At 35.7% G+C, this 19,393-nt stretch overlaps 1 protein-coding gene across 9 annotated transcripts in view; it reads right to left on the reverse strand.

Annotated features, from left to right (window-relative positions):
• The window catches only part of SHTN1 (shootin 1), a 101,830-nt gene that overhangs the window by 49,742 nt on the left and 32,695 nt on the right, over positions 1-19,393 (reverse strand). For all 9 annotated transcript variants that reach the window (XM_082407839.1, XM_082407840.1, XM_082407835.1 and 6 more), the window contains 4 exons: positions 13,788-13,956; positions 11,855-11,952; positions 9,805-9,886; positions 6,148-6,242 (listed from right to left, as the gene is read on the reverse strand). In XM_082407839.1, coding sequence (XP_082263965.1) covers positions 6,148-6,242; positions 9,805-9,886; positions 11,855-11,952; positions 13,788-13,956 — 444 coding nt within the window. The remainder of the gene's footprint in view (positions 1-6,147; positions 6,243-9,804; positions 9,887-11,854; positions 11,953-13,787; positions 13,957-19,393) is intronic.

Below are 19,393 nucleotides of genomic sequence, written 5' to 3' on the forward strand. Positions count from 1 at the left end.
TACAAGAGACCCACTTCAGACCTAGGGACACATACAGACTGAAAGTGAGGGGATGGAAAAAGATATTCATGCAAATGGAAATCAAAAGAAAGCTGGAGTAGCAATACTAGTATCAGATAAAATAGACTTTAAAATAAAGAATGTTACAAGAGACAAGGAAGGACACTACATAATGATCAAGGGATCAATCCTAGAAGAAGATATAACAATTAAAAATATATATGCACCCAACATAGGAGCACCTCAATACATAAGACAACTGCTAACAGCTATAAAAGAGGAAATCGACAGTAACACAATAATTGTGGGGGACTTTAACACCTCACTTAAACCAATGGACAGATCATCCAAAATGAAAATAAGGAAACAGAAGCTTTAAATGACACAATAGACCAGATAGATTTAATTGATATTTATAGGACATTCCATCCAAAAACAGCAGATTACACCTTCTTCTCAAGTGCGCACGGAACATTCTCCAGGATAGATCACATCTTGGGTCACAAATCAAGCCTCAGTAAATTTAAGAAAATTGAAATCATATCAAGCATCTTTTCTGACCACAACGCTATGAGATTAGAAATGAATTACAGGGAAAAAAACGTAAAAACACAAACACATGGAGGCTAAACAATACATTACTAAATAACCAACAGATCACTAAAGAAATCAAAGAGGAAATCAAAAAATACCTAGACACAAATGACAATAAAAACACGACGATCTAAAACCTATGGGATGCAGCAAAAGCAGTTCTAAAAGGGAAGTTTATAGCTATACAAGCCTACCTCAAGAAACAAGAAAAATCTCAAATAAACAATCTAACCTTACACCTAAAGAAACTAGAGAAAGAAGAACAAACAAAACTCAAAGTTAGCAGAAGGAAAGAAATCATAAAGATCAGAGCAGAAATAAATGAAATAGAAACAAAGAAAACAATAGCAAAGATCAATAAAACTAAAAGCTGGTTCTTTGAGAAGATAAATAAAGTTGATAAACCATTAGCCAGACTCATCAAGAAAAAGAGGGAGAGGACTCAAATCAATAAAATTAGAAATGAAAAAGGAGAAGTTACAACAGACACCGCAGAAATACAAAGCATCCTAAGAGACTACTGCAAGCAACTCTATGCCAATAAAATGGACAACCTGGAAGAAATGGACAAATTCTTAGAAAGGTATAACCTTCCAAGACTGAACCAGGAAGAAATAGAAAATATGAACAGACCAATCACAAGTAATGAAATTGAAACTGTGATTAAAAATCTTCCAACAAACAAAAGTCCAGGACCAGATGGCTTCACAGGTGAATTCTATCAAACATTTACAGAACTAACACCCATCCTTCTCAAACTCTTCCAAAAAATTGCAGAGGAAGGAACACTCCCAAACTCATTCTATGAGGCCACCATCACCCTGATACCAAAACCAGACAAAGATACTACAAAAAAAGAAAATTACAGACCAATATCACTCATGAATATAGATGCAAAAATCCTCAACAAAATACTAGCAAACAGAATCCAACAACACATTAAAAGGATCATACACCACGATCAAGTGGGATTTATCCCAGGGATGCAAGGATTCTTCAATATACGCAAATCAATCAATGTGACACACCATATTAACAAATTGAAGAATAAAAACCATATGATCATCTCAATAGATGCAGAAAAAGGTTTCGACAAAATTCAACACCCATTTATGATAAAAACTCTCCAGAAAGTGGGCATAGAGGGAACCCACCTCAACATAATAAAGGCCATATACGACAAACCCAGAGCAAACATCATTCTCAATGGTGGAAAACTGAAAGTATTTCCTCTAAGATCAGGAACAAGACAAGGATGTCCACTCTCGCCACTATTATTCAACATAGTTTTGGAAGTCCTAGCCACAGCAATCAGAGAAGAAAAAGAAATAAAAGGAATACAAATTGGAAAAGAAGAAGTAAAACTGTCACTGTTTGCAGATGACATGATACTATACATAGAGAATCCTAAAGATGCCACCAGAAAACTACTAGAGCCAATCAATGGATTTGGTAAAGTTGCAGGATACAAAATTAATGCACAGAAATCTCTTGCATTCCTATACATTAATGATGAAAAATCAGAAAGAGAAATTAAGGAAACACTCCCATTTACCATTGCAACAAAAAGAATAAAATACCTAGGAATAAAGCTACCTAGGGAGACAAAAGACCTGTATGCAGAAAACTATAAGACACTGATGAAAGAAATTAAAGATGATACCAACAGATGGAGAGATATACCATGTTCTTGGATTGGAAGAATCAATATTGTGAAAATGACTATACTACCCAAAGCAATCTACAGATTCAATGCAATCCCTATCAAATTACCAGTGGCATTCTTTACGGAACTAGAACAAAAAATGTTAAAATTTTCATGGAGACACAAAAGACCCCAAATAGCCAAAGCAGTCTTGAGGGAAAAAAATGGAGCTGGAGGAATCAGACTCCCTGACTTCAGACTTTACTACAAAGCTACAGTAATCAAGACAATATGGTACTGGCACAAAAACAGAAACATAGATCAATGGAACAAGATAGAAAGCCCAGAGAAAGCACCTATGGTCAAGTAATCTATGACAAAAGAGGCAAGGATATACAATGGAGAAAAGACAGCCTCTTCAATAAGTAGTGCTGGGAAAACTGGACAGCTACATGTAAAAGAATGAAATTAGGACACTCCCTAACACCATACACAAAAATAAACTCAAAATGGATTAGAGACCTAAATGTAAGACTGGACACTATAAAACTCTTAGAGGAAAACATAGGAAGAACACTCTTTGACATAAATCACAGCAAGATCTTTTTTGATCCACCTCCTAGAGTAATGGAAATAAAAACAAAAATAAACAAATGGGACCTAATGAAACTTCAAAGCTTTTGCACAGCAAAGGAAACCATAAACAAGACGAACAGACAACCCTCAGAATGGGAGAAAATATTTGCAAACGAATCAACGGACTAAGGATTAATCTCCAAAATATATAAACAGCTCATGCAGCTCAATATTAAAAAACAAACAACCCAATCCAAAAATGGGCAGAAGACCTAAACAGACATTTCTCAAAAGAAGACATACAGATGGCCAAGAAGCACATGAAAAGCTGCTCAACATCACTAATTATTAGAGAAATGCAAATCAAAACTACAATGAGGTATCACCTCACACCAGTTAGAATGGGCATCATCAGAAAATCTACAAACAACAAATGCTGGAGAGGTTGTGGAGAAAAGGGAACCCTCTTGCACTGTTGGTGGGAATGTAAATTGATACAGCCACTATGGAGAACAATATGGAGGTTCCTTAAAAAACTAAAAATAGAATTACCATATGACCCAGCAATCCCACTACTGGGCATATAACCTGAGAAAACCATAATTCAAAAAGACACATGCACCCCAATGTTCATTGCAGCAGTATTTCCAATAGCCAGGTCATGGAAGCAACCTAAATGCCCATCGACAGACGAATGGATAAAGAAGTTGTGGTACATATATACAATGGAATATTACTCAGCCATAAAAAGGAACGAAATTGGGTCATTTGTAGAGACGTGGATGTATCTAGAGACTGTCATACAGAGTGAAGTAAGTCAGAAAGAGAAAAACAAATATTGTATATTAACGCATATATGTGGAACCTAGAAAAATGGTACAGATGAACCGGTTTGCAGGGCAGAAGTTGAGACACAGATGTAGAGAACAAACGTATGGACACCAAGGGGGGAAAGCCGTGGGGGGGTGGGGGGGTGGTGTGATGAATTGGGAGATTGGGATTGACATGTATATACTGATGTGTATAAAACTGATGACTAATAAGAACCTGCTGTATAAAAAAATAAATAAAATAAAATCCAAAAATTAAAAAAAAAAAAAGAAAAGCACCGTCAAATATTCAGAGTTTGGCAAAACGAAAATAGGAAAAAAAAAAAAATTGATTTCTACAGCTGTACACTGTATACTCCAACAGGGCAAGGTTCATATTTGCTTTCTTCACCATTATATTCCCACTATCTACACACTGACTGGCTTACTAGATGTTTGCTGAATGCACTAAGGAACAAAACGCAAAAGTGTTACTTCTCTGGTTAAGCCAAGTCGTGTACCTTTTAACCGTAGTTATCTGTTGAAAACCTGAGAATTTGTAAACCATGAAAAGGGAAGATATAGTAGTTCTAATCTAGCTTTGTCTTTTCTTCTCACTACTGTGTAGATCAAACCTAGATATTGTAAAATCATTGAGCACTGTTGCATATACTTACGCTACCAGTAATGTAAGTGCCACCACTCTTGCTTTCCCTCCTCAAACTTCTCTCTCCTCATTCTGGGTTAACGTGTCAGCATTATTGTTTCCACTAATCACTACCAAGTGGATGGCAGACTGAATCATTCATTTCCATATTCTTAAAGGAATCTTACTTCTTCCATCTATCCTCTCTGCTACTGCATGGCCTTCAAGTTTTTCTTTGAGCTGCTTTGTATTCTAACATCATTCTACAAACAAGAAATGGAAAACTGAAAATGTCTCTCAAAATAAGACCCTAGCATTCAGGTCAAAATCAGCCAACATTTTCAGTTTTGCAATGGAGGCATCTTCACATTATCTCTACTCTCCCTCCCTTCAACCATTTATTTAGTTCCATTATTTATATGCTGCAGCTTTTTCCAAAGGGCTCTAACACACTTTAATTTTTTTTTTCTTCCTTCCAGGAAATAAGAGAACAATACTTACTCACCTTTCATTAAACTCTCTGAATAAAATGAATCATAATATTTCAAATCAGATCTTCTCAGACTAAATCTTTTATAGAGTTCATTGCTAGCACAGCTACATTCAAGCACAGAAAAACTCCTGCACAAAACCATAATCTGATTTTCAAATGTCATTCCCATAACCCCATGCTTTTGTCTTCCTTCTACACCTTGGATATGTCCACCTAAGAATGTTTTATATTTCCTTAGCTACTTCCCTTGAACGTACAGTACGCACAGATTCAAAATATTTACACATGATGGAAGTCTCATGCAGATCAGCTCCACATCATGAGCTGTTACAGTTCAGCCAACTGAACTGAATGAATGATGTGCCTCATCATTTCCCTGGAATCCAGTCCCAGAGCCATGGAATACCCAATAACCACATGGCAACAAAGTTAAGGCCAGAACATGAGAAGCTCAAAGCTTATCTCTAACATGAGAGAAAAGTCATTACTCTGGTGAAAGGCTCAGATAATGGATGTGTAACATGACAATGTTCCACAGCAAGTGGAAGAATCAACTCACATAATGAGAGCACTGAATTGTAGCTGAAGAGAAATACTAAGACCATGATATTGTTATTTCAGATGGTATACTGAGACGTAACCTAGATTCTTAAGGCTACTGGAAACATGCAAAAATCCTGTACTCTGCCACGGAGCAACTGGGCCCGTGAGCCACAATTACTGAGCCTGCGCGTCTGGAGCCTGTGCTCCACAACAAGAGAGGCCGCGATAGTGAGAGGCCCGCGCACCGCGATGAAGAGTGGTCCCCATTTGCCACAACTAGAGAAAGCCCTCGCACAGAAATGAAGACCCAACACAGCCATAAATTAATTAATTAATTAATTTTTTAAAAAAAGAAAAGGTAAAGACTGAAAAACTGGAATATAACAAACAAACAAACAAAAATCCTGTACTCAAGTTGGACTTTCCCTCACAAGTTATGGGATGGGTATCCCTAAATATAATTTCTTTCCCTGACACAGAATTTTATAGTTTACAAAATTCTTTTGAAAAATTGTGCCATTTGATTTTAAAATCCACTTGGTTAGGTTGGTAACATCACCCATTTTACAGATGGTGAAAGTGAAGCCCAAAGAGGCTAAGGGACTGCTAATAACTGCTAGTAACATACAACTACTAACTGAATGACACGACCAAAATTTAAACCCAGATCTTCCGACACCAAGTTCAATGAATTTGATACTATTCCATAGCTCCCTAAATCAGGTGATCCTTAATTCAAAGTGACAACTGCTTATTCAACCTCAAAAAATATTTTTATATGTCATCTGCAAAGTTCTTTAAAATATAAAAATAAAATACGAAGTCTCTGCAAGATATTTACCTCTTGTGCAAATGACTCTGCTTTCTTTCGAAGGTCCTTCTCCAGTTCCAAGTTCACTTGCATTTCCTCATACTCTTCTACTGCTAGCATGGACACTTGAGAAGACAAGGAAAAAAAAATGGACAATACGCCACACAGATTATCAGGAATAAGGATGAAAAATGGTGACGAAAAGATTCCTTATTCAGGCATATAAGCACCCGCATTCATTGCTGGTTGGAGTATAAATTGGTAAGACCTTTTTAGAGGGCAACTTGGCAATATGAATCTAAAATCTAAAACTATTCATTCATACCCTTTGACTCAACAATTCCACTTTTAGGAATGTATTTATTCTCCTTAAAGAATAAATCATGAACATATACAGAGATTTAATTGCAAGGGTGCTCTCTGCATCATTGCTGAAAACAGCGAAATAATCTAGATGGTCTAACACTGAAGGATCAGTAAGTAAAGTATGCTATGTACAAGAAATATTCTGCCATCAAAATTACATTGTAGAGGCATATTTACTGAACGGAAAGACATTCATGATATATCTTTAAAATGAGTTCATTTTTGTTTTTTAAAAGCCACATACAAAACACATCAACAAGGATTTCACTGAACAGGAAACATGTGAAAGGCCAATTACCATCTGCATTAGTAACCAAGGAAAAGGAAAGTAAAACCATAGCTACCTTTTTATACTCACCAAAGAGGCAACTGGCAAAAATTTTAAAGTATAGCTATATCAAGTTGGGAGAGAATACAGAACAATGGAAACAAATACACTGTTAACAGGAGTATAAACTTATAGATCTACTTTAAAAATAATTTGGCATTATGTAGTGAAATTGAAGATAAAATTTTACCTTTGGCATATATCTTAGTGAAACTCTTGGATATGTGCACCAGAAGACATGTATAAGAATTTTCATAACAGCATGACTTGGAATAGCAAAAAAACTGGAAAAAACTCAAACATTCACCAAATGGATACTGGATAAATGAATTTTGGTACAGACATTGAATGAAATATTATACAGCAGTGAAAATAAACGTACCACAGCAATACCCTTCAACATGATGAACCGGACAAACACAAAAAGTAACAGAAGGACATATGCAAAATGATATCATTTATATAAAGTTCAAAAACAGGCAAAATTAAACAATATGCTGTTTAGGGATATATATATATATATATATATATATATATATATATCTCTGACAAAACTATAAATAAAAGCAATGAAAGAAGTCCAAGGAAGGAACACAAGTAGAGACTGATGTTCAGGGGCTTGTAAAGCACCGATGAGCAAAAAAGATATTTCTTTTGTTGGTATTTTATTTATACTCCATATACATTATAAACATATTTAATAAATAATTCAATGTACATATATAGGTTTTTTGATTGAAATATAGTTGATGCACAATATTATATGTTAAAGGTGTACAATATAGTGATGCACAATTTTTAAAGGTTATGCTCCATTTATAGTTATTATAAAATATTGGCTATATTTCCTGTGTTGTACAATATATCCTTGTAGCTCATTTTATACATAATAGTTTGTACCTCTTAGTCCCCTACCCATAAATTGCCCCTCCCCCTTTTCCTCTTCTGGAAGAATAAACACTAAAATGTTAATAGTGCTTATCTCTGGACTGTAAGGGTTGAGTTTTTTTTTTTTCCTTTTCCCATATAAATCTATACTTTCCACCAAAAAAGTATGTTATTTGAATAAAAAGAAAAAATGTACATATGTAAGTTATTTCAAAGTGCTCTCCATGTTTATAATGAAGAGAAACAGCCTTAGATCCATATGGGCCCAGAGTCAGAGCTTTGAATTAAAGAATCACCATGGACAGAAATCTTCAAAGGGACTATCCTGTCGAATAGGAGCAACATGAATTCTTTCCTACTTTTTGACATTTTGTGACCTATTCTGTTAAATAATGATGTAGATGGGACAGAGGGAGTGATGACGCCATGACCAACTAGGAACCACATAGGTGGACAGCACACTAGTCTCTCCATTGGCTTCCAGCGAGGCACTTTCAATCCTGGGCTGAGTCATGTCAATAAAAACCTTTAAAAAGGCTCTCTTAATGGCAGCTTTCACAAACTGTTCCTCCAGGGCACTTCAGTCCTAACTGATTAAGGACTGGTTTACTGCTTAATGACATAGAATTTCAAACTCTGTACTCGGTCAATCTACTGCCTCCTCAGAGGAAAGACTAATAGTCTTACTCAAGTAAAGCAATGAAGTGGTGGTTTGTCATGTGAATTACAGGTCCCTGAGAGCTAAATGATTTTCAAACCTATTTACAAATAAGAAATTTCACAAAGAAAACAAAGAAGATTATGACTATCTGAAGCCCTGGGCAAAATAATTGACTTTCTATTCTATGTCCAGAACACTATAATAAAAAGTGAATTTTCACATGACCTGGCCCTCTTGGATTCTGAAAGAAATTCGGTTGGTCCTAGTCATGTATTTATTTATATAATCTCTCTCTTCCTAGATAAGGGTCTCCCTGAAGGCAAGGTCCATGATATTAACCTCTGCAGAGCCCTCTGTTTCTAGCACAGTGCATCACGACTGAAAATTCTTCTACACCATTTCTATCTTCTTAAATGCACAAAAGGCAGAGGAAATGTTACAACCTAGTGCATCTCCCACACTTAGCTACAAGGTCCTTTATTTACTAAAAAAAAAAATCTCAATTCATGAATGACACAAAGATGGAGAACTACCACCAATAACAATAGCGAAGGCCCTGGGTCTGAAAGGTTTCCTTTTAGTGTCGTAGCTTCTGAACTAGGAAAGACAGTGGCTGAGGGAAAAAAGGAGAACAAAAAGCAAAGTCCCCTCCCTTAAGAATTATGTTTGCAGAACTGCACTTTGCTCCTTTGCCCTAAACCAGGCGACATAAGAAATGGTCCCATGAGACTTGATGCTGTGTTTTATGACAAGGATGGTGGAATCAAATTACACAGAATTTTCTCTAGAAGTAGCCTCTGGAGAAAGTTCCTTCTCACCATGAGACCAGGTCTGCTTCTCCTGACCAACAGGTAAATTTTTATGTGATTCATAAAAATGATCATGAATCTCTCATCACTCTGGCTCCTAGATAGCTCAGAGCCAGACTTCAGGTACACAGGCAGGAAATGTGCAAAAACTCGGAGTAAGTAATAAGGACTTTGTACATTAATATATATTCTCACTTTCCCTTTGTCCCATTTTCCATATCCTCTTAATTAAAATTTTATCATATAATGTTGCATGTATTTATGTAGATATCCTAATCTCTTCTGGATCGAGGAGAGGTTTACCAATTAACCTACCAGATATATAAATACTGAGGGGATAGCCAATACGGCCATGGTCCCAGGATATATGTAGGACAAAAGAGTATTTAGGTTTGAAGTTTCAAAATGAGTGGGTCATGAATTCCTCAAGCAAAAGCACTTTTAAATGTCCCCAGACTCTCAGGTAGGTGGTAAAAGAACAGGAATGAGAGAGACTCATTGCTAGAAGTTAGGAAAACACAATACAGAAGATTTTTGCTACAAGAATCTTTAGACACCAGTATAAAACAACACAAAATATATATAAACAAAATAAATTACATATATATTTGAGGAAAAAGACTGGAAATACATACCTCTATTGCATTTTTCTAAGACTTTTCTCTGTTCAAGAACTTCCGAATTTAAAACATCTTTTTCTTGTTTAACTTTATTTACCTAAAAATGTGATATTTTGATGGGAGAAAACATCCAAAATTGTAAAACATGATATATGATGATGTGTGATACTTAAATTGCTGTTCAACTTTCAACACGATGTTACATTAAAGCAGTAATTGGCTTCACTGTGCTAGGCTTCTATTAAAATGTTTTTAAAACCTCAAAGTAACTATTTCATTTAGGATGTACATCTGGAACTTCTTTACATATTCCAAATAGCATTGGCATTGGTCCCTAAATATGGCAGTGTTCTAGCTGTCCAGTGTAAATGAATGACATTTTTAATGCAAAAATCCAATTAGACTGCATCCAGAAAATACTTGAATCATTTAATCAGAGAGCCAATATTCAATTTTGGTATTCATTTTAAACTCTGATGACATTTGGCTTAAGTAAAACATACATAAATTTTTTAAATAAAAAAGACTTTGAACTTTGACTTAAACAAAACACATATGAAAATCTCCACCCCGCCCCCAAAACTTAAATTTCTGAAATAATTCTTGGCATCTATCAATAGGAAAAGAGAAAATCATAGTATAGTTTTAAAAAAAGAATGTAAAGTTACATGTACCAAGTGGATAAATCTCAAAAGCATTATGTTGAGTTAAAAAAGCAGGTTTATATAGTTAAAAACACTCAAAATACTAGGCATTGTAGTAAAAATGTAAATATATGCATTGAAATGATAAAAAACAAGTTCAGAATAATGGTTGTTTAAGGAAACAGTGCAGGGAGCGAGGAGAATGCAGTTAGGGAGAGATGCACATGGGTTTCAATACTATACTAATGTTTTATGTTTTAAACTACATAGTAGGCATATGGAGGTTCGTTATTTTGTTTTTTACACTTTTCAGATGTCTGAAATAGTCATAATAAAAACAACTTCTGAAATGGCTTCCAATAACACCTCTAAGTGGGAGGGGAATCATCAATAAATAATTAAAATTGAGGACTGGAATGCATCAAAATGTCTTTCTTTCTCTCCTATGGTTATACTCAAGAAACAAGCTAAGGTAATGGTCCTGAAAGGGACCCTGAATCCATCAGCACTTCCAGATGGTCTGTGAACTGCTTTCCTTTAGTATAAGCTATATTGTTGTTTTTGGTTTAAATTAGTAACTGGTATACACTGTTCAACGCTTCTAAAATGTCATCATCCTTCTTCCCACTCACACTTATTGCCACAATAAGTAAAAGCAACTGGAGCTGGGAGGTTGGTGGTCACTGCTTTCCAACCTTTTTCACATTATGGCCCTTAAGAATATGTGTATGGGAACTGGGGTAACTGAAAGAGGCTGCTCACTGAAGGGGTCAATACCCTGGCATACCTGTAAGCCATTTGAAGGATATCAAGGTGCTATAACACACCAGTTGGGAAGCCTTGGGCTACAGACTCTGAGAACCACTGGTACAAGTTAAACCGAGACTGTAGAGGCAGATCCTTGAAGCCTCGTGCAAAGAAGGCTAATTATGTGCTCCTGCTCTTAAAGACAATTCAAAAGGAAAAATAAAAAGATTCTCCAAATACCCACTTGAACCCATTCTACCATCTATCATATATACCTGTGTTGGAGGTACAGAGGGGGATAGCCTTTCCCAACTGAGTCAGCCCTCCATCAGAGAAGCAAAATCATTCTTCACGAGCAGCAACAAAGTGTATGACTTAAATGCAGATATCACTGTCACAAACCTGCCTCACAGTGAAACACGAGGGACAATAGGAAACACTTCAACATTATTTTACTATTTTATTTCTTGAGCTAGACAGTGGGTACATGAATGTTCATGATCTTATTTTCTATACCTTTTTGTATGCCTGAAATAGTGGGGACAAGAGAAGATTAAAACTGGTACATGGTTCTCATGTCAGAAATTAGCTTCCAACAGCAAGTTTTTGACTTAGCCTGTCCCCAAACACCTTAAAACACTAAAGGTCTTGCCTTTCGGGCCTAAGATACATACTTCTTCAATTACTTCTACAAGTTTGCTCTTGAGATTTTCCAGTTCAATGGCTAATATCTTCTTTTCCTCCTGAACAGATACAATTTGATCTCGAAGTTCTGCATTTTTAAAGAAAAAAATAAGAAAAAACAAAAGCCTTATTTTTAAAAGAAGAAACCAATCTTGCCAGAAGAATTGAAAATGCCAATCCATGTGCAGCTTATGGTCAAAGTTATTCAACAATTAAAAGGAAAATGAAGTAGCAAAAGACAATGGAAATATCACTTCTCCCCCACCCCAAATATAGCTATGTTTCTAAAGTTTTATATCAGGCACGCTCACTATGTTAAATATACTAGATCATGTTTTCTCTGCAATACATCAAACCTGTATTCTAGGAAACTATCTGGCATTTTAGAAGTAGAATTTTTTTAAGCTTTCAGCAAAACAAATTAAGGCACTGTACTAATTTCTTTTTTATTTTATAATGGCCATGGGCTTTTGTCACAATGCAATACAAACAAACTGGGTAGCTAATAATTTGGAGATTTTGATTTAAAGAAAAAAATCCTGACTTGCTGCCAATTTACAGCCGTTAAACATTATTTGAACTGACTCAAAATATAACCTATTTGAAAAAGGGTTAATTCTAGTAATTTTCTCTCCAGAGGTGTTGGTGTTTTGTTTCTTAATTTACTTCATATTTCATATTATTGAGATTTAATGAAAACTGTGTTACTAGAGTGAAAATACTAGCAACTATAAGTGCAAAAACTTCTGGTGTTAGATTAAAGTTACCTCTACCACTCAAATGTTAAAAAAAAACATGGATTAGCACAGAGTACTTAAATTTATACCCAGGCCCACATACTTTTGCCACTTAGCTTTTAAGTGCTTTTAATTTCTTACCCTTCTCCAAGGACAGTTAGAAACCTGCTATGTGGTTATTTATTTATAAGTTAAATCAAACTTTTTACATGAACCCAGCTTAATTGAAGGGTTCTCAGAGACTTATTTTAAAACCACTTTCTTCACTGGCTGGCTAATCTTAAAGAAGAACAAGAGACCATACCATTCAAGACCTAACAGAAGGGAGAAATACAAACAAAAGGAAAGCCTTTAAACTTCCTCTCCCTTCCTACCAACATAAATATGATTTTGTCTTAAGTTAGGGGGTAGAAAGTTAGGTTAAGATGGCTTTCTTTTTACTTTCTTCTTTATACTTCCCGCTGAAGTTTTATCTACCAAACAAGCAAACAAGTATTGCTCCTGACAGGTACAGTAAGTTAAAAAGCTCCATTTCCTACATCCTTAACAATATACAGGGTGTGTGTGTGTGTGTGTGTGTGTGTGTGTGTGTGTGTGTGTGTGTGTGTGTGTGTGTGTGTGTGTATTTATTTATTAATAAAGTTAATGTGTATTTAATAAATATATCATGTGATCTTGCCTTACAGCACTACTTGGAGACCACAGCAGTTGCTTAATACTACATATTGCTTTTAGCTCATTGCCTGAATCATATGGGAAGTTCCTGGAGGGCAGAGACTAAGCAATTTGGGAAGGTATCTTCCCCAGAGATTCCAACAGAGAACCAGACTAACAGGAGGTGTCGGCTAAATATAGTTTTATTCATTCTTACTTTCATTTAACAAAAATATCTTAATACACAGTCCTATCCTTTAGAAGTTTATAGGCAAACTGACTGCTTCTGTCAAGACAATGCTTTCAAAAGTGCCTAATCCCAAACAAGAAAGTAACTCATAAAGCTATACATCCATCATGATTCTCAACCAGGCCACCCCCTGTGACAAATAACCAGAATTTTTTCCAAAGTAGGAACCAGGCATCAATATTTTTTGAAATTCTCATGTAATTCCAATGTGCAACCAGGGTTCAGAAGCATTATCCTAACAGGAGTCAAAAACATACTCAATGATTAAGCCAGGGATCCTACCTTTGATTTGTTTCTGACACTGTACTGAGACACAAGTCTCGGCAGCACCCTCAGGGTCCATGGTTGAATCTTCATCATCAATGTTGATCTCTTCAGTTATTACATCTGGCCCCAGCTTGGCCATGTATAACATGCTGATTCTTTTCAATGCTTTATTTTCTTTATTTAGCTAAAGCAAATATAAAGACAGTTATTTTAACAGCAGTCAAAAGAGTGTCTTGCCACCTAGAGGGGTGGGATAGGAAGGGTGGGAGGGAGACGTAAGAGGGAAGAGATATGGGGATATATGTATACGTATAGCTGATTCACTTTGTTATAAAGCAGAAACTAACACACCACTGTAAAGCAATTATACTCCAATAAAGATGTTAAAAAAAAAAATGAGTGTCTTGGATTTTTAAACAATAGACAAATTAAGTGTATTTTTGTCTTGCACATTCATCAACATTCACAGCGTGAAGTAACAATTAGAAGAGTCATTAAATAAGGTTTTTTTATACTTTTTAATATTAAACTTATTACTTTAAGTAAGACCTATGCCTTATAGCCAGCAGCATGTGAAAATGCTAGTTATAACTGATAAATACAAGAAGAATTAAGTATAAAACACCAGTCTAGATTAAATAAAATTTCAATTTATTCACAGTCATTAAAAGTCTTAAGACACTTTCTTTCAAGCAAATATGTCGTTTGATGCTGTGCTGTGAACATCTTTTAAATGTTTGTTTGCCTGGCACTCTGTTTCCTGGACACTGACACTCCTCTTCACTGTTCCACATGATTTCTATGGGAACAGCCAAGTTCTCCCAAAGCACAACCTACCACTTTGGCCATAGCTATAATAATTGGTCCAGGAATTAGGCACATAATCCAAGCTTGGTCAATTAGATCCCTTCTCTAGAAATTTGGAGGCTGGAACAGAGAGATGAATTCCTTTCCATGTGTCTAGCTATACAGTAGCTGCTGGCAACCACATTACACTACTGAATTGAGGAACAGAGAAAGGCAGTCCACAGCAAAGCCAAAATGGAGCCAATGTGTAGGAGAGACAGAGAAAAGCAACAGGCACAGGGTTTGCCACAGGGCTCCAGTCCATTCCTAAAACGCTCCTAGCTCATGGATTCTAAGGGATTCTCCAATATCGATCTGAACAAATTCCTACTTTTTTTTTCCTTTTCTTGCTTAAACTAGTTCAAAATGTGTTTCTATCTGTACATAGAGTTCTAATAATACATGACAGAAGAAAGTTCAAGATACGTTTCTATTATCTCTATCTAATTCACTGCAGATAAAGGAATCCTAATTCATTAATGTATTTGTTATCCTCTGATGTAAAAATGAGTTGGTTATCAATTATCATTACCTTCTTCAGCTCCTGTGTTTATGTGCATATAAATGTTAGTACAAGGTACACACGAAGACTAAAATTGATCCAAAGTCCACAGAAGGAAAATATGGTTTTGCTTATGTGTTCTCTTCACAAGACTAAAATATAAAAGGTCTTCTCTTATTTGAGTAGAAAGTATTTCGTATATTGATTTCTCTAGTATAAAATATAAGATACAGAAATGTGTTTGCATTTACTAAGGGCCGTTGGCCATCAAGACAAGTTCTTAATTTAATAACTGACATTGGAAATAAACACAGACAGACACAATTCACTGGAAAGCTAAATGCCCTTCCCTGCTGTAAACCTTATGCCAGAATAAGATGTTTAGTATGGTATTTGTCTGGTTTTGGTCCTTCATTTGTGATCATGATTAGGACCCTTCAGGGTTTCTCTCAGGGAAAGCCCAGCCCATTTCAATTTGGGAGATCTGATTCTTACCCCGATAATATGGAAACTGAATATACCCCGAGTAGCGTGGTCTGGAACACAAGAGCATTCCCTAGAGCATTCCCTGACCTCTCTGGGGAATCAGGGAGAATCACTTAGAAATGGCTATGAACCATTCCACAGATTCTTCCTGGGAAGGCTGGTGAGATCTATTCAGGGAATCAGACACAGACCTTTATTCCCAGTTTCCAGCCCATAGCTCCAGCTTCTAGCTCTCCATATTATATTAGAGGATCAGGGATAAGATATAAGACCCATGAGTTCCCAATCCCTCTTCCTTCAGATGGAAAATTCAAGTAAACATTGTTGTGGGTTCTTTGAACCATGAATGCTAGAGCATGGCACTAGAAGCTCAAGAACCATCGTCAATTCTCAAATGATGACATCTTTTCTGAATGCAAGGAGAAAAGAACAATTTAAGAAAAACTCAAGTGAAAAAACTCAAGACTTAGTTTGTAATTCTGCCTCCTAATATTTAAACTAATGGTTCCCAACCCTGCACATTACCATCTGTAGAGTTTTTTTTAAAAAAAAACTCCCAACATGCAGGCCCTCACCAGACCAAAATCTCTGGCAGTAGAGCCCAGCACAGCACTTTTTCAGGGCTTCCCAGGTGATTCTAATGTACACCAATACTACGGATAATTGACACAGAGGAATGCAGTACTTGAGTATGCATTTCTATAAAATTAGTATAGCAGAGTTAAGAACTCAGCTCTGCAATCAAATTCTGTCTCTGCCTCTAGAATAATCTAATCTTTCAGTGCCAGTTTTCTCATCAGCTAACTAAGGATAAAAATAGTCTCTATCCCATAATATGAAGATTAAATGAGATATATATAAAGCATTTAATATAGTGACTAACATACAGTAAAAATTCAGCAAATATTAGCTATTAGTAACAAAAGAGGTTTAGTTTGTGTGTCTAATTTTCCTCTGGAAGTCATTTATTACCTAGTTTTCTTCAACCAAGGTATTCATCTATACAATGTTTCTTCCTCCAGGATTCTCATGAAAAACTGAAAAATACTAATTTTTGCCATCTGGTGCTCCCCAGGCCACCATCGAAGTAATATTTAATAACCTAACAGTTAACAGTTTTGCCCTCAAAAGAGTTTAATGCCTCTATCAAGCCAGGCACCAAAATCTACCAGCTACTATTTGGCTGTAATACAATTACTCTATTCAACAAAGTTACTATCTCAAGAAAAAAGCCAAACGAAATTGCAAACGTCTTCTCTAAAACAACATTTTCACATTCTGAAAGAAGAAATATAAGATTTATACACATTAAATCTTATAACCATACTAAGTGGAAATTTTTGAGAACTCTAAATTTACAAATTCGGGCTGAGAAATTTCACTGCAGTTATTATTCATCAAGTTATATAGGTTAATGGCATGCTACCTGGGTTTTAGAACCCTTATTAGTTACAAGGCAAAAATAAATCTTTCATAACCCTACAGTAACAGAATCTTATACTATATTCAAATTTAAATAGGGTTTTTATATTGAGCACAGTTTAATGAATATTTAAAGATACAAAATAAGCAAGTTAAACAGATTTGGATCATACGATTTAAATAACTGGTCTATATTTATCAGTTTAACTTTCACATTTTAGCAAAGCAAAGCATCCACACTTGCTTTTAAGGAAATAATGCAGTCAAATTGTATTTCTGACCCACCCACCTCCTAGAGAAATGGAAATAAAAACAAAAATAAACAAATGGGACCTAATGAAACTTAAAAGCTTTTGCACAGCAAAGGAAACCATAAACAAGACCAAAAGATAACCCTCAGAATGGGAGAAAATATTTGCAAATGAAGCAACTGACAAAGGATTCGTCTCCAAAATATACAAGCAGCTCAAACAGCTCAATATCAAAAAAAAACAAACCCAATCCAAAAATGGGCAGAAGACCTAAACAGACATTTCTTCAAAGAAGATATACAGATTTCCAACAAACACACGAAAGAATGCTCAGCATCACTAATCATTAGAGAAATGCCAATCAAAACTACAATGAGGTATCACCTCACACCGGTCAGAATGGCCATCATCAAAAAAAATCTACAAACAATAAATCCTGGAGAGGGTGTGGAGAAAAGGGAACCCTCTTGTACTGTTGGTAGGAATGTAAATTGATACAGCCACTATGGAGAACAGTATGGAGGTTCCTTAAAAAACTAAAAATAGAACTACCATATGACCCAGCAATCCCACTACTGGGCATATACCCTGAGAAAACCATAATTCAAAAAGAGTCATGTACCACAATGTTCATCGCAGCACTGTTTACAACAGCCAGGACATGGAAGCAATTTAAGCGTCCATTGACAGATGAATGGATAAAGAAGATGTGGCACATATATACAATGGAGTATTACTCAGCCATAAAAAGAAACGAAATTGAGTTATTTGTAGTGAAGTGGATGGACCTAGAGTCTGTCATACAAAGTGAAGTAAGTCAGAAAGAGAAAAACAAATACTGTATGCTAACACCTATATACGGAATCTAAAAAAAAAAAAAAAGGTTCTCATGAACTTAGGGGCAGGACAGGAATAAAGACACAGACGTAGAGAATGGACTTGACACGGGGAGGGGGAAGGGTAAGCTGGGACGAAGTGAGAGAATAGCATTAACATATATACAGTACCATATGTAAAATAGATAGCTAGTGGGAAGCAGCTGCATAGCACAGGGAGATCAGTTCCTGCTTTGTGACCACCTAGAGGGGTGGGATAGGGAGGGTGGGAGGGAGACATAAGAGGGAGGGGATATGGGGATATATATATACATATAGCTGATTCACTCTGCTCTACAGCAGAAACTAACACAACATTGTAAAGCAATTCTACTCCAATAAAGATGTTAAAAAAAATTGTATCATAAGAATTAAACATTCCATTTGTCATTAATTTGAGAGCAAACACTTTAGAAAAATAAGAATTTACAGAAACTCTGCTGCTTAGAAAATGAAAACTACTTCCAAAAATGACAATTAATACTTAAAGCAGGATGTGCTACTTTCATTTATTGATCACACATATAATGAAGTTTCCAAACTTTGCATTCAAAGCTGTAGTATCTTCCACATCCAATGAGCACATCTACAGCATTTAATTGAATAGGGTTTTTTTGGTTTGTTTTTTATTCTAAAGTTCCTGAGTTCACACCATATCCTCAAAAACAAACCGTAAGTCCATTTTCAAAAGGGCTTCTTAAAGAATAGAAGACAAACTATAAGTTAAGGGTCCTACTGTCAATACTAAATTGTAAATATGACCCTAGAGATTAGTAACACACTGGTTCATAACCAGGGATGAATGTAACAGTCACCTGGCAGCTTTTTCAACATTCACATGTCTGGGCCATACTCCTAGAATCGGTGGGTCTGGGGTATTCTTAAGAAATCAACCCTGGTCTACCCTGACAATTATGACATGATAATTGCAGGTTAGAGAGGTGAATTCTCTTGCTCAAAATCAACTGTTAAATAAAAAAGGGGGGAATAGCAATAAAATAATTTTTTAAGGGGACCAATGATTAAAGTCATCATAAACAAAGAAAGTCTGTCCCATTCTCACTTTAGTCCTAATTCTAGTTCATCCTGTCATTTAAGATGAGACAATGGCAGTCCAGGGAACAAAATAAACTTGGCCAAAGTCACCTATTTCCAAAATTATATAATTAGGAATAAAACCTGTACATACTGCCTCCCAAACCACTGTTTTCCATAAACTGCCAGTCCTGAGAGGTAGTC

Source organism: Balaenoptera borealis, assembly GCF_965194805.1.
Source record: "Balaenoptera borealis genome assembly, chromosome: 10".
In the NCBI taxonomy this organism is placed as follows: domain Eukaryota; kingdom Metazoa; phylum Chordata; class Mammalia; order Artiodactyla; family Balaenopteridae; genus Balaenoptera; species Balaenoptera borealis.